The sequence below is a fragment of the Corvus cornix genome, chromosome 2, assembly GCF_000738735.6.
Source record: "Corvus cornix cornix isolate S_Up_H32 chromosome 2, ASM73873v5, whole genome shotgun sequence".
Classification (NCBI taxonomy): Eukaryota; Metazoa; Chordata; class Aves; order Passeriformes; family Corvidae; genus Corvus; species Corvus cornix.
In genome coordinates this window covers 133,764,657-133,779,992 of record NC_046333.1, presented here as the reverse complement: position 1 = coordinate 133,779,992, position 15,336 = coordinate 133,764,657, and the positions used below count along the sequence as shown (strand labels likewise).

The following is a 15,336-nucleotide window of genomic DNA, read 5'->3' as shown; positions in this document are numbered from 1 at the left end:
TGCACGCGCGCCGCCGCGCGCCGCCGGTCAAGCCCCGCCCCTTCCTGTCGCGGCGCCGGAGGGCGGGGGAGGGGGGAGGGAGAAGGGCCCGCTGGAAGCCAAGATGGCGGCGCGTGCGTGAGCGCGGCGCGGCCCAGCTCCGAGCGGCGCCGTTGCGGCCGTTCCTCCCCGCCCCGCGCCCGCAGCGCCGCGGCCGCCGAGAGCCCGAGACTCCGCCGGGCGGCCGCGAACCACCCGGGGGGAGGGACGGAGGCCGAGAGCCCCTCCCCCCGCCGCCCCATTGTGTGCCCGGCCCCGCCCGCCCCGCCTCCCGCCGCCGCCGCCGAGGGGGCACCGGCGCGGAACATGACCTCGATCCACTTCGTGGTGCACCCGCTGCCGGGCACCGAGGACCAGCTCAACGACCGGTGAGGGGAGGGGCCCCCGGGGGCGAGGGGAGGGGCCCCGGGGCAGCAGGGCCGGCCCCGACCCCCCCGCCGGGCCGCGGTTCCGCCGGGTCCCGAGGCGTCCCGCTCCGAAGAGGCCTCTCCCGGCGGCCGCCGCCGCCAGCTTCGCCCCGCGCGAGGCTGGGGGGCCCCGACCTTCGCCGCGGGCCCGGCGGGGGCTCCGGCCGGCCAGGGAAATCCCGGCGTCCGACCGAGGAAAGGGGTTCCCGGGGATCCTTGGCCGAGGAAGTGGGTTCCCGGGGATCCCTGGCGGAGGAGCGAGAACGTGCCCATATTAATCAGGGATGGAGCGAGGCAGACAATGCGGGTGGGGGATCGCGGTGTGTGAGAGAATGACGGGAGCGGGGATAAAGGCGGCAGCGCTGTCACACGCAGCGCCGGTGTGCGCGCTGCCTTCCCCTCCTCACGCACCGGGTGTTAGATACAAAAGGAGGCCCGATCTCCAAATCACTGATGGTGTGCAGCTTGGCTGAGATGGGGATGACAGCTGCCAGCCTGGAAACCACGCAGCTAACTTTATGTAGGATTGGGGGAGAGAAATTGCAGGATGGGGAGAAACTGGAGTGCTTGGGAGAAAATGAATCCGCGAACCAAATTTTCTTCACTGCTTGACGTGTATTTGACAGCTCTGTGTGGCTGTCAATTATTTCTTCTGTAGCAATTGCTAATGGTACGTGTAATGGCTTGCAAATTTTACTTCTGCTCTTTTACATAGGAATTATTAAAAACCTGTAACTTCATCTTTAATTTCTCACCAATTTATGCGTGAATAAATCGTGATCTTTAATCATCACTGGATAGAAACCTAAAGTCTTTTTGCACTAAAGATAAATGTTATTTAATGATTCTAAACAATATTTAAATATTTGTAAGTCTTAAAAAGCATGAGCTCTTGGTTATAATCCCTCGTTTTGGTACTACCAGGTTTCAGAGTAGGTCAGGGTCCAACTCAGTTCACTGTTGTCTGTAGTTAGGTCACTTTTCCTAGACGGGTCTTTGCTCTGGCATTTTTAAGATGCTTCTTAAAACAGGAGAGGTTTTGAGAGTGTATGATGAGGAAAGTAGGTTGTTTTAAAGACAGAATTTCTGCCTAACTGCATTATCCATATCCTTACACAGGGAAAAGAAAAGATAAAAGAGGTCCAAAACCTGTGTATTTTTTTCCTTTGATAATACATTTTACGGAATCCTGCTTCCTGGGAGGCCTAGCCATTACTACAGGATTGATTTGCTTTCTCCATAAGTACTACATTCAAATTTGGCATGGACTGTCTTCCTTTAGAGTGACAAGCTGAGAGATGATGCTGTACTAGGAGTTCTTCCACTTACTGCTTGCACTTATTTGGAGTAAGATCTAGGGCTTTGAACTTGAAGGGACCCCGGTGGGTTTTCTTTTTCTTTTCTTTTTATGTTGATAGGCCCTTGGAAAACATTTAGCATGTAATTATCACACTTTGCTCCAAGTGAGAGAGCTCATCTGTTTTTTCTTTAATGGTACCTGTTCTGTTGACATATTGATATAAAATACGAGTCCCCTTCAGTCTTCATAATGCTTTCTTGTTGTTTTTTTTTTTTAAATTTTTCCCTTCTTACCACAGCAGCATCTCTTACAACTACTATTTGATACAGGAAGCTTCAAAATGTGCAGTAATTAATTTATGGAGAAAGCTGCAGAAGTGCTGTTAAATAGTGACTATTCTGAAAAATCAAGCGATTCCTTGATCTGAGCTGCAAGTCAGAAATTTCGACTTCATAAATATAATTTTACTAAAAGTGCAGTAGCTGTGTATCAGAACTTGTAATGCAGTGAAATCAGAATGATTCATAAATAGGGTTGAGGCACACACATATATGCTGGAAATGCCAGTTCAATTTTATCAGTAGCATTGCTGCTTATTACTATTCTGTCAATGTAGATCAGGATCTAGATAGCTTAATAAATTCTCATACACATACTCATACGAGTTAGGATCTTGGAACGTCTCTTGTATCTGTGATGTTTCTTTCCTCTCTCACTTTATAGGCGTTTTTGAGTCTGTGCTGCAGCCGGTGGTCAGTCAGGGTTTTGTTGTGTCTGCATTCTGAATGATAGTTGTTTCTCAAAATCAGAGTTTGGGATCATAAATCTACATTGTATGCTTCCAGTGTTATGTGTCTAAGGAATAATCACAACATGAGGCATTTATCAGTGCAATCCCTTTGTGTTCAGGATACAGGACACTTGAATTTTTGTAATCAAGTATTTGATACAATATGCTTAATAATCAGTGTAGATGTGTTAAGGAGGTGAAATGTTTTTGGAAACCATCCTTCTCCTGAAATATTGCTCTGCTCTTAAGTAGTCGACAAAATGTGAGGACATAGTTTTTTCCAGTTTGGTTTGGTGCATTTTCTGTCATTCTGTTCTACAGTTCTTACTAGGTTTTCTGTGTAATTTGTTATCCTACTTATTCATGCAGCAACTGTAAGAATGGTAAAACACTTCAAAGAAAAGAGGAAAAAGTAACTGTAGAACCACAAATAATCAGAGGACTCCTGAGCACATCTCCTCATCATCTCAAGATGCTTCTTAACTAGTGTTTTTGAGAATGTAGGTTAATATTGTACTTTGATGGCAATTATTAGTCCTCTCTCAAATAAGCTGAAACAATGTTGCCTTCTTCACTCAGATGTCTGGGAGCTGGTGACACTGAAGAGAGTTTGCAAAGGACAAGGTTATACTTAATTTTGTAGTTGTATAAGAATTCATCTTTTGAATTGGATACTAGGCTAAGCTTTTGTTTAGGATGAACTGAGGTAATTAAGGTTTTTCTGGTAAATTTATTTAGGAAGATAGGTAACTTGGAATTTTTCCCCCAAGCAATTTGTTCTCTGCAAACTAAATATGAGGAGTTTATTGGGAGAAAAATTCGGTATGGCCTGCAATTTGAGAAACAACTCCATAGAGTATTTGGGATGTAAATAATTAATTGCTTTAATATTTGAAAAAGATGTGTCCAGCCTCTATTGCAGTGGCTGTTAGGTATATTTTGTCGCTTATCCACCTCTTTCAGGGTTGGAGACTTTGTGCTTTGTGGAAGAAGTTTGACACAGTTTCATAGATAGGTTAATCTTAGTAAATTCTTCTTAGTATATTTCTTAATTTTATGTTGGGTTAGGAAGTGGGTGTAACCATGACAAATAGCCTTTTCTCTGCTGTTATGAAACCTCACAGAAGCAGTTTAACTTGCAGCTCTCTGGAAAGAGAAGAGGAGTCTTTCACCTTACATAAATGGCTTTCCGTACATGAACTAACTTTCAGGGACAGGATTCATCTCAAAGCCTTGACTTTGTTTTTACCTTGTACTAAGAAAATTCTTGGCAGCTAAACCATTAAAGTCCTAGCATAGAGTAAGATGTAATTTTTGAAGTGGTCATTGACACAATGTTAATGTGGTCTTTTCTCTCCTCCTGAAGATGAGATGTAATGAATTTGGTTAAATAGAGGGTGTTCTGAATTTAAGATGAGTGTTCAGAAGTGTCGTGTAGTAAGTTTTCTGGCAGTAACATCTTTGAAACCAGTAGCACACCTGACAAAAGTTAATTTGAAGCTTCAGTGAGTCTGTATGTAGAGTCAGCTTTGGGGAAAGGAAGGATGATCTCGTTCTTACATGACTTTGTTTTCCCTTAATAATACATTCAGTGCCTGTCGCTGTTATTTGAATGTTTAGGCTTTGCCTGAACTGAAAATTTAAGTAGTGTACTTTGCATTGCCTGCATTGTTTACACTCTTTGATAATCAATTTATGTGGAAAAAAATACCTAGCAAGAACATACCTTTTTAATCTGCACATCAATTTAAGGTACTGTGCAAGTGATCAGTGGATATGTGGCTGCTACTCTGGCAAACGCCTCCCTGCCTTGCATTTACCGATGAGCAAATCTGTTAAAAATCTCAAGCAGATGTTGCTGGAAGGAGCTTGCATAGGGTGTGGTATGGCTGTGCAGGGAGCCAGCAGGGATGTGGAGCTGGTGTCTTGGCCCCTGTGCTCTCTGCAGGAGCCATGCACAGGGAGGGAGAGAGAGCTCCTGATAATGCAAGTGTTGGTTTAGCCCTGAACCCCCTCTGCTGTGTCCACAGGCGTGCTGGGAGAGTGCCTGTCCTCTTGGGTGGAGGAAGGCAGCCTGAGCACAAACTTCTCTGCTGTTACTTCAGTGTGATCTGCATTGCTGCCCCAAGTTGGGGAAAAGAAGGGATTGACTGATGCATTCTTAAACAGAGAACCTGCAAGTTGTGTCCAGATAATACAGTACTTATTTTAGCTTAAGTGATTTATTTTGGTGTACTTTAAACTGTTCCTAATCTACTTTAGCAAAAGTGTAGGTAGCTTGCCTCAAACAGGTTTAATTACTGGAAAGCCATAACTGATGTAGTACTTGAACTCCCTGAGTTGCAGCTCCTTGATGAAACTTTAGTAACGGGTGAAGTGTTGAACTTGGTTTTAGGATTAGTTTCTTGAAAATGTAGCCAAATTTAGATTGACCTCTTTCAGAAGAGAATGAGGGAATGGTATGACTGTCATGACATTACTGTTATTATTATTACCATCATCATCATCAGACTCTTAGTTGGAAACACTTTTAAAAATGAAATGATTTGGCTGTCTCAAAAGGTTTGCACCACCACTATGGTAATAAAGACTGTTATAGGATTCATATATGCAGCAGTGCATTAAGATTTGATTTTACTTAGTATTGTTACTTAAGAACAGTGATTTAGGAAGGTAAGCATCAGAATTTACACATAAGTGTTATTTCATGTCAGGTTGAATATGGAAAGTTGCCTATACATAGGCTGGTATTCTGGGCCTTTTTGGACATTGCTCTGCCGGGATCCTCTTCTGGTTCAGTTGCTTGCTACACCCCAGATCCTGCTTTTTAGAGAGTACGTATGTAATTGTCTGTGAATGTTCTTGCTGGAACTTTCTCTTGGGATGTTGTAAGTCAAAATAATTGCTCTCTTCTGAAGGCAGAGGTTTGTTTTCCCCACCTCTTACATTGCACTAACTGTAAGTTTTTGATCCCATAGGAAACTGACTTAATTTGCTAAAATGATATAAAGATAGCCCTGGTAAAGTGAAGTAAATACAATCTAGTACATTATGAAGTTGAACTGGTTTATCTCCTTGTTGAGTGTGCATCAGAATATTTTGAAAAGTGCTGCAGGAGGGAGAGTTGGTAGTGTAGAACAGGGAAGAGGAAGCAGGGTTGAGTTCCTTCCATTTTGAAAGCAGCAAGTTTATTTTGGCTACTGTAATGTGAAACTGTACTGTGAATATGATCTGGGCTGAGAGTAGTTGTGACCTGTCACAAGGAATTTAGTAAAATAGTAATTGGGGCACAAATGTTGCTTCCTTTTTCCTTCTCAAGTCATATATAAGGTTTGAGTATATTTGTTGGACCAATGATAAAGTAAGACTAATGGACTAAGATATCAGTAGCTGTATTTCAAGGTTGGCACTGCAAGTCAGAGTTGTCAGAAAACAACTTTTTTAATTCTAAGAACAGTAAGGTATCAGCCAATAACATTTATGTGCTAAATATTTGTAAAAGTTAAAAACTATAAAAAATAAAATACATTTGAAGTAAATTTTGGTATAGTATCTATTCATGAAATATTCTAATTGCCATGTAGGATGTTTGTAAAATTTGTGATTAAATCATAAAATAGATGTAAAGGGTATGACACTTTCTTTCTTAAACTATCTAAAGCAGATAACTGTTCAATACACAATTATATTTACATGAAAAATGACTTGGTACTTGAGGAAAAAACAACCAAGGATGTACCTAAGCTTGGCAAACTGCATTGTGTTGTAGCTGCCTTTTCACGGTTGTGACACTGTTAATCATTTGTGACTTAAATAGGCAGTATTATGTATTTGAAACTTAGGTAAAGAAGAGAAGGGGTTCAAGGTATTTTATTTTAGTGATTACACTAGTAGCAATCTAATTTGCAGTTAATTTTGCAAAATGCTTAGTGTAAAAGCTGCTGTTTCATCTTTCTCTGCATCAACAGCCATTTATGCAGGAAAAAAACATACAAAAAAACTACTTGTGCTTTTCAGTTGTACAGACTTTTTTAAAGCTTGAATTCATTGAAGTCCACTCAGGATTTGGCTCTGAGAAACAACTCCACATAGGAGACTGCAGTAGTTGGCATCTGTATGTGCCCCAGAGAAAATGAGAAGACAAGGCCTGGTTGCAGTAGTTAGAGGATTTTAAATTGAGAGGAACAATTTGGAGAAAAAAAAAAAAGTTGAAATAGATGCACAAATCTAATTTTCGTGGTGCACATGTGTATTTTGTCCAACACCTTAAGCCTTACAGTCTAAGTGAGGATGACACAGCATTAGTTACTGCACTACAGGAATAATTACCTGAACTTCAGATCTTATTTGCTCTTTCTGGCATAGAACTATTTTGACAATAAACTCTGTGCTCTATTTCTAAAAGTCTTTCTGTGCTTAAACAATGCAGTCAACCAGCATTGCTTCCTTTCCTCTTACCCTTCCCTTCCACGGTAATTAGTATTTTGCTTCAATTTAAAGAATTTTTTTTTGTTTTATATGAGAGCACATACTCACTGATACAAAGTTATGAAGTGTGGCAATTCTGAACAGTTGAAACATACAAACACTGTAAACCTAGTAAAAAGGTTTAAGGTGGGAGCACCGGTCATCTGCATTTACGTAAAACTGCCAGTTTGGTTCCAGGTGAGGAGTGATGTAACCATTAAATTTGCTGTCTTTGAAAATTTTGTCTTCATCTCACAAGTCTCACTGCTACACCCAGCACTTGTCAGGAGAATTTCTCATACTAAGTATGCTTCACCCAGTCTTTCAGCAAATCCTTGGTGCTGCACTTTAAAGTGCAGTGTGTTTTACAGTAGCAATCCATGTTGGTACAGTGAAATTTTGAATATTTAACATCCCAACTTGATTATTTTGTTGCAGTTTAAAAAATTATTTTTAGTGTAGCATCTTACGGTTTGTCTTATTGGCTAGTTTTTGTAATCCCAAACTAGTTGCTGTTGAGTTTATTTCTCAAATTGCTTACATCCACAGTGGAGATGGAATGTGTATTTTCTGTAATGTTAGTTTGGACAACTTTTTATCATTAAACTGGTTACTATCTTTAATCAGAAAAGGTGCCCGAAGATATTTTGGTCTCATCTTTCTGATTTAGTTTTTACATTATGATGTTTTATTAAAGAGTGCAGAATAAAAAACTTTGAAAACGTTTCCATGATTGGTACTATTTTGGACATTAACTGTGTTGGGATTTCTTGCTATCATTGTTGTTTTATTGCCAGCCATGAGGTCTGCCAGTTTAATTTGTGACGACAGTAGTGTAACTCAGCAGATGAAGGTACCAAGGCTGCTGGAGACTTCAGTAATCTTATGGAATTTGTCTTCAGTAAAAAAAAAAGCCCCCCGTCCAAAATCCACATTCAAGAGATTGTGTTTTTTGTTTGTCAAATGAGTCAGTTAAAAATATCTCGAATAACTGAGGGTTATTATACCCATGCAGCTGTAGTTTGCCTATTCATTAGAAGATAGCCCAGAAAGAAACTGCTTTGTACCCAGGTCTTGCTGGTGTTAATTTCTGCAGCATGCTTGCCATCATCTCTAGTTAAGCTGGATGCTAATTTTGTCTTTTTCTATGCGCTATAGAAGTAGTAGTTGATTAGTTTAATCCAAATCTGTGATAAAACAGCATTTAAAAAATTTGCTTACAGTCTTTCGTTATGCTTCATTCTCTATTATCCATTATGTTTCCTCAGCCTCTCACCTTGTTCACCTTTGGGATGGATTATCTCTCTATATATGTAGGTAGTTCTGATACAGTGAAATGGATCTTGATTGGGATCTCTTGAATTCTACTAAAAATTTTAATTTCACTATGTAGGTGTCAGTGTGAAGTCTGACATTGACTTAATATAGACATGTTTGTGCTACAGCATTTTAACCAAAAACTTAACTAGAGAATATTTGCCTATGTGAATAAAGTTGAGTGTACACCTTACTCTGTTGTTGTTTGAAGCTATTGGGGTCTGTCACTTCCTTCAGTAAGGGTGGCATGATTTTAATTTCTTGTTCATTTTGCAAAATTAATTTTCTTAAATGTGTCTCTGTGTTTATTCTTTCATTTATGGTATGAAATTTTTGCTATTCTCTATCCAGCCTGAAAATGGTCAGAGCTGCCTTTTTTCTCTCGCTCCAGTAAATACCAGGAGATGTTCTTCTAAAGAGAATTTATGGCTTTTAATCCATTTCATATTTTTTTAGTATAAGTGAGTTATTGTCTGATCTTTAATGAAGATCTTTCTTAGGTTGTTGGATCTCTTTTCTTTGGCTTTGACCATAGTATATTATTAACAGAGGTTTTTATTTTCTCATTTTCCTTTCTTTTTAAGCCATTCTATGCACAATTCACTGACTTTGACAAAATGTATCTATCTCTAGAGAAGTAATTTAGAGGTACTTAATTAAACCTTCAAATGATACAGATCATAGCATCTTGTCATTGTGGGGCAGATTGGGTAGGCAGAAGGTAATCTGTCCAGGTGTGCCCTGCTCCTCATGGGAAGGCTGGGGAATAACAGGCTGTTTTGCTGGAATGTACAAAGTTTGGTTTTTTTTCTCTTGTGGTGCAGAATCTGTATCTGGCAAAATTGTTACCTGGAATAATATGGCTCTAGGCAAAACGTGAAGCAGGAGGTACTCAATGTGCTGCTTCATGAGCTCTTCTAGGGCAACCAAAACACTGGCTACACTGCGGGATGCATCTGGAGTTTCATGGCTGGGGCGCAGGCAGATGGAAAAAGAATCTTTTTTCTGGCAGTGCAAAAAAGTATTGGGATGAGCTGTGCACCTCAGAAGCTCAGGTTTTGAGTTATTTTGAGTTATTTTGCCTGCATTGTGCATTGGACAAAGTGATTTGGCTGCTTGTTTTACTGGCTTGGTGCTTGCTCTCTACTCTTTATTCCAGGCCTCAGTCCATTCCTATCTAAATCAAAGATGTAGTGTCTGAGAGAAAGGTTTTGAAGATGTGTTTTTAGTGGGAGACAGAGCAGTGTGTGAGGAGGAGGTCTGGTATTTAAAAGGCAGTTTTTAGCAAGTTTGAAAAAGTGACATGCAGATAACACTGTGATGTCAGAGTTTTTGTTGAATACTTCAAGGTTTGGAATTGGACGAATTGGCAAGTAAAGAACTGGACATGCTAAGTGATCTTTCCCTGTTGCTAAAACTAATTCAGAATGAGAATAAGGTCTTTGGACTTTATAGAAAAGCAATTAGAATTCAGTTCTTGTTTGTGCTTTGTTTTTAATAAAATCACTTGTACAAAATATGCAGTTGCTTTTCTCTAGTCAAGACATAAAGTATTTAATAGTGTGACAGTTCTTACTTTTAAAAATATTTTTATAGCATTTGAATGCTCCAATCAGAGGCCATTTTCCAACTTTGCACAAAGTGATCGCAGCTCCCAAAAGCTTAGAGGAAAGGAAAATGATGAAGAGATGATTTGGGTTCCTGCAGTAGCCTCAGCTGGGCCCAGAACCTTGCTTTCCAGGCTTTAAGCTGGTATGCTGGTAAGTTCATAGCCTCCCTGGTGGCTCGTAATTAACTCCTGAAAGACCATTAGCAATCTTACCATTAGGGGACACAGAAGGGTTCTATGCTTTTCAGTGACTGGATTTTTATTTTGATAGCGTTTTTTAAAGTGGAATCACTACAGCAATGTTCTGACTGTAAAAATAGGGTTTTTTCCTTTCTTTGCCATAATGGGGTCTTTCAATTTTCACTCATTCTGGTTAAACAAGTGTACAGCTTCCTAGCTGTATTTTGATAGCTAGCATTTGTTTGTTCTTCAGTGTTGTAACACTGGCTCATGTTATTATTACGTGTGTATTTTTCAAGTATCCTTGAATTTAGAACCATGGGGTTCTAAATTCCCATTATTCATGTTTTATTATCACAAGAGGATATACTTCCTAAAATGATGGATAGTTAAATAGTTTACAACTGTAATTGTTTTATGATTCTGAACTCACCCAGCTGAGTTGGTTGATCCAGTTGTTTAGCTGTTGTGGTGTTCTGGCTAAAGAAATAGTCTTCTGCTAAATATTAACCAAAACAGCTGCAAGGAGTTTGTGCAGTTGAACAGAATGTGGGACCACAAAATGATGATTTGATGCGTTTTGCACCAGAGAACAGATTTCTGTCTTATATTGCCTGGATTTGCAAACTATACTTTTGGAAATCTACTGCCATAGAAGGGCCTCAGACTGAGGCTGACTCATTCTCCTGTAGTGTGTTTCTTTTTCCCCAGAAACACCACTAGGTGTTCAGGCAACTTGTAGCTGTAGATATACTTCCATATGAAATCCTCTAGATAATGTGCTAAATAACATGTAGGTGTGCTGTACCTCCTCCGTGGCAGTCCTGTCAGGATCATACCATTTGTGATTTCTTCCTGTTCGTATTCAGACTGTTAACTACAACTTTTTTTCAGGAAAGGGGCCATGCTGTTTCATAGCTTATGGGTGTTTGCTTATTTATAAAGCATGATTGACTTTGTATTCCTCTTGAGCTAGGCTATGGCCATCCTTTGCACTGTTGTGTGGAGTTATGGTTCTGGGCTGGTTTTTTTTCAGAGGGGGATGTTTTCAGTGTCACTTAAATGATAAATCTGAAGAAAGGATGTAAGTAGATTCTGAGCTACAGGAACCAGTCGCTCAGCTTAAAAATTCATTGCTAGTTCACAAATTCTACAGGTGTCTGCCCCAGTCTTGCTGTTCTTTCTAAAGAAACAGAGTACTTCCAGCTGGATATTTAAGTACCCATGAATTTTTTTTACTGAATGTCTAAGTGTCTGACACTTTCCTGCATCATTGGTGTAACTTTTTTCCTGTGCCACTGACCTTAGAGGGATTCTGTGTAGCAAAACATGAACTCCTAGCTTTTCAGTGGCAAATCCCCTCCTTTTGCTGCTGTGCCTTCAAGTCAAATATTACATCCTAAAGCATTAAGTCCTCAATATCAATTGCAGAATGGCTGAAGTTGGAAGGGACCTGTGGATATCATCTGGTCCCATTCCCAGGCAGGGCCATCTACAGCTGGTTGCCCAGGTCTGTGTTCAGATGGCTTTTCAATAACTCTCAAGGGTTGAGACTCTACAACCTCCCTGAGCACCCTGTGTGAGTAATTGGTCACCCTCACAGCAAAGGAAATGCTTCCTGATGTTCAGACAAAACCTCTTGTGTTTTGGTGTGTGTGTACTGCCTCTGGTCCTGTCAGTGGGTGCCCCTGGAAAGAACGTGGCTCTGTCCCCTTTACTACCCTTGGTTTAAGTGCTCATATATGTTGATAAGATCCCCCCCAAGCTTTCTCTTCCCTAGGCTGAAGTCCCAACTCTCTCAGCCTTTTCTCTTTTGAGAGATGCTCTAGTCTCTTAATCATTTTTATGTTGCTTTGCTAGGCTCTGTCCAGTATGTTCATGTCTCTCTTGTGGGGAGCCCAGAACTCCAGATGTGGCCTTATGAGTGGTGAATAAAGAGGATTGTCTGCCTCAGCATGCTGGTAATATTTTCTCTATTGTAGCCAGAATGCCATTTGCCTTCTTTGCTGCAAGGCATATTGGCTCATGTTCAACCTGGTGTCCACCAGAACTTCAGGTCTTTTTCTGCCACGCTGTTATCCAGCTCGGCAGTCTCTAGCATGTGCTTGTTTTTGTGCATGTGGTTGTTCCTCCTGCGGTGCAGGGATTTGTGCCTTGCCTCCCCTTAGTGGTCAGGAGGTTGCTGTGCTTTGTACGGCAGTGTGGCATCCAGCATATCCACCAGTCCTTGCAGTTTGGTGTCATCAGCAAACTTGCTGAGGGTTCCCAGTGCCCCCATCATCTGGATTATTAATGAGGATGTTGAGCAGGACTGGACCCAGTTTTGACTCGTGGGGCACATGGCTCGTCACTGGCCTCCAGCCAGACCTCATGATGCTAATCACCACCCTCTGGACCCAGATGTTCAAACAGTTTTTGGTTCACCTCACTGTCTGCTCATCCAGGCTGAACATCAACAGCTTCTATGTGAGAATGTTGTGGAAGACAGCATTAAAATCTTTGCTGGACAGCATCTACTGCTCTCTCCTTGTTCTTCTATACAGTGATATGAAATCTTCCTTTTTTTTCTTAAAACTAGAACTAAAACCCATGCTTACATTCTCTGTAAGGTGAAGAAAATGGGTAAGTAATTTTACCTGCCTCTACAGTGTGTATTTAACTCTGAATATTAGCTATTGATGGGTATCTATGTTTAACCTTCTGATGTTGTTGCTACTATCCTATTTTTGCTAATTTTTCTTGTCATGCTTTAACCTTCTTGTGGGCTAGCTTATACCTAACATAGGTCATTATCTACATCAGTGTTGTTATATCATTAAATAGTAATGGTCTACTGTTAGAGAATTTTCATTCTGCAATCACTGTATTACCTGAAGACGTTTCAGTGATGTTGCAGAAAGCTGTTTTCAGGACATTAATTTGTTTGATGTTTGTCATATTGGCATTTTACTGCAGATAACAAATTCAGCACAGTGTGTTACTTTTGTTCCAGAGAGAACTATTAAGTGGTCAGAACTACTTTTATCAATCAAACTGAAAATCCTGCAAAATAGGAAATAAAGTTTGGGAGCTCTGTTCTGTAAACTTGTGTTGGCTGATACCATGAAATACAAGAAGAGCTGTTCAAGTCAGACAAGAAGTCCATCTTATTTTCCTCCTGTTTGTGGCAGATTGACAGGAGAACAGTGTTAGAATAGGGCAAACATACAGTGATGCTTTTCCAGCTTCTAAGAATTTGCAGCTTGGTGATTCCTTGAGCAGTAGGTGTTGGTTTAGTATGTAATAACCAAATAGTCCTAATTTATAATTCTTGAAATGTGGAGAGGACACAGTGTAAGCCATGGTACCCCTGATTAGTGACTGAGTAGAGCAATGAGTTTCTTTGTCATCTAGTTCATTTCAGTCATCTGTGTATTATAGTCTAAACACGTTATCCCACTACCCTGCTGAGTAGTACTGGTTACCTTGGAGCCTGTCATTTTGTACTTGTGCTTGAGATTTTTTTTTTCTTATGTGCATTACTTTATTTTCTACAGATAATCTTATTGCCTGCTTTTGTGTGGTACTTTAGCATTTGATTTTATGGATTCTTCCCCCTTCCTACCCAGACTGACTTAAAACACAGTCTAAATCTTCATTTATTCCAGCAGGAGAAAGGTGTAGCTGTGGAATGCTGTCCCTTGGAAGCTGCTCTCTAATGTTTGAGATGGCAGTCGGGGGCAGGATCCTTTTGTATGCTGTATTGTGGTATGGAAGATAGCTGGGTGTGACTTTACATCAATGACGGCATCTAGTGTCAAAGTTATCCTGGGATTAGGAAACAAAGATAATGTATTCACTTAAGCTTTTCATTGGTGTCCATTTTCTGCATTTCTGAGACTCTGTTTTTGTGACACTGATAGACAGGCACAGGAGCTCATTTCCATGTGATTCAAGACAGGCAGGTGTGACAGGTCTTTGATCTGGAGGCTGTGCAGCTCTGCTGGGCCAAAACCTGTAAACTGGCCAGATAGGTGCTTCTTTGGGTCTGACTTGCTGTGCTCAGAGCACTTCAGGGTCTCAACTGGGGACCAGGGATGTATTTACCTTTTAAGTGTTGATAGGTATGTAATACTGTTCCCCAGTGCTTAAATTGATTGTGTCATATGGGTGTGTCCCCTTGGGTATCTGCTTGTTATTATTATTATTGTCCTTCCCTTGGAAAAGCATTGTAGCTGTACTTGCATACTTCTGTCTGCTCTGCTGTGGAAGTCTCCTAAGTTTGTTGGCTTCCAGACTTCACTGACATACTAAGTTGACTTAAAGAAGCCTGATCACTTAGAAAAATCTATGAGGCCTGAAGTAGCTTTTTTTTTTTATTTCCCTACTTGAAGTTGTTCTTCATACCAAGCCAGTTTTGGGGGTTTGGGATGTGGGGTTTTTTGTTTGGTTGGTTTATGTTTTGTTTATTTGGTTGTTTTTTTTTAAAGAGTACCTTTTCTTCCTCTGTGCCTCTTACCTTCAGTATTTCGAAATGGAGTTTTTCTGTAACTTTTTTGCTTTTTTGAGCCTAACCCGCTTTTATAAAACAATATGTGGTGGAAGGATTGGTCCTGAGATAAACTTGTCTGGAAATAGAAATCTTATTTGAGAAAAATAATGTCTTGTGATGAATAAAACTGCCATGTGGGAAATCTGAGCTGTGGTAGTCCTGACCTAGAGCCTTTTTGGTTGCTTAGTTTGAGCATAGATTCCTTCTATTCTGATTGGTTTCTAGAGGCTAGAAATTGGAGCTGCAAAACTTGAAATTAAAGAAATCCCTACTTGGCTTGTACAAACTGACTTTTTTTTCCTCACAAATGTTTTTGGATTAATTTCAGTAATAGTATTCAAAGAATGTGTGTCTTGATACAGGAGCCATCATCACTAAACTTTTTGTCTAAAAGTGTTGCCAAGCCTAGTGCATTTCTCCAAAAACTTTTGTGATCAAGATATGTGTTGCTTCTAACTTTGTCCTTTGAAATAGTTTAATTGCCTTTAATGAGAACTTTTTGAAGCATAGTTTGTCAAGACGTTTGTATTGGAGATTTCTTTTACCACAGAAAGGTTTTAGTGAAAATGTTGACCTTAATGTGAGAATTGACTAAATCATCTCTGCCTGTACCTCTTCCTCCAGAACACCATCAGTTGAAATTATTGCACTGTATTATTAAAATTAACCTGATTTTAAATAAGCTTTTCCCTTCAG

General features: G+C 40.4%; 1 protein-coding gene across 8 annotated transcripts in view; it reads left to right on the top strand.

The window, feature by feature from the left end:
* Window positions 1-294: 294 nt before the first annotated feature.
* UBR5 (ubiquitin protein ligase E3 component n-recognin 5) overlaps window positions 295-15,336 on the top strand; it is an 82,459-nt gene continuing 67,417 nt past the window's right edge. For all 8 annotated transcript variants that reach the window (XM_039549997.1, XM_039549998.1, XM_039549996.1 and 5 more), the window contains exon 1: window positions 295-407. In XM_039549997.1, the coding sequence (XP_039405931.1) occupies window positions 346-407 (62 nt within the window). In that variant the 5' untranslated portion in view covers window positions 295-345. The remainder of the gene's footprint in view (window positions 408-15,336) is intronic.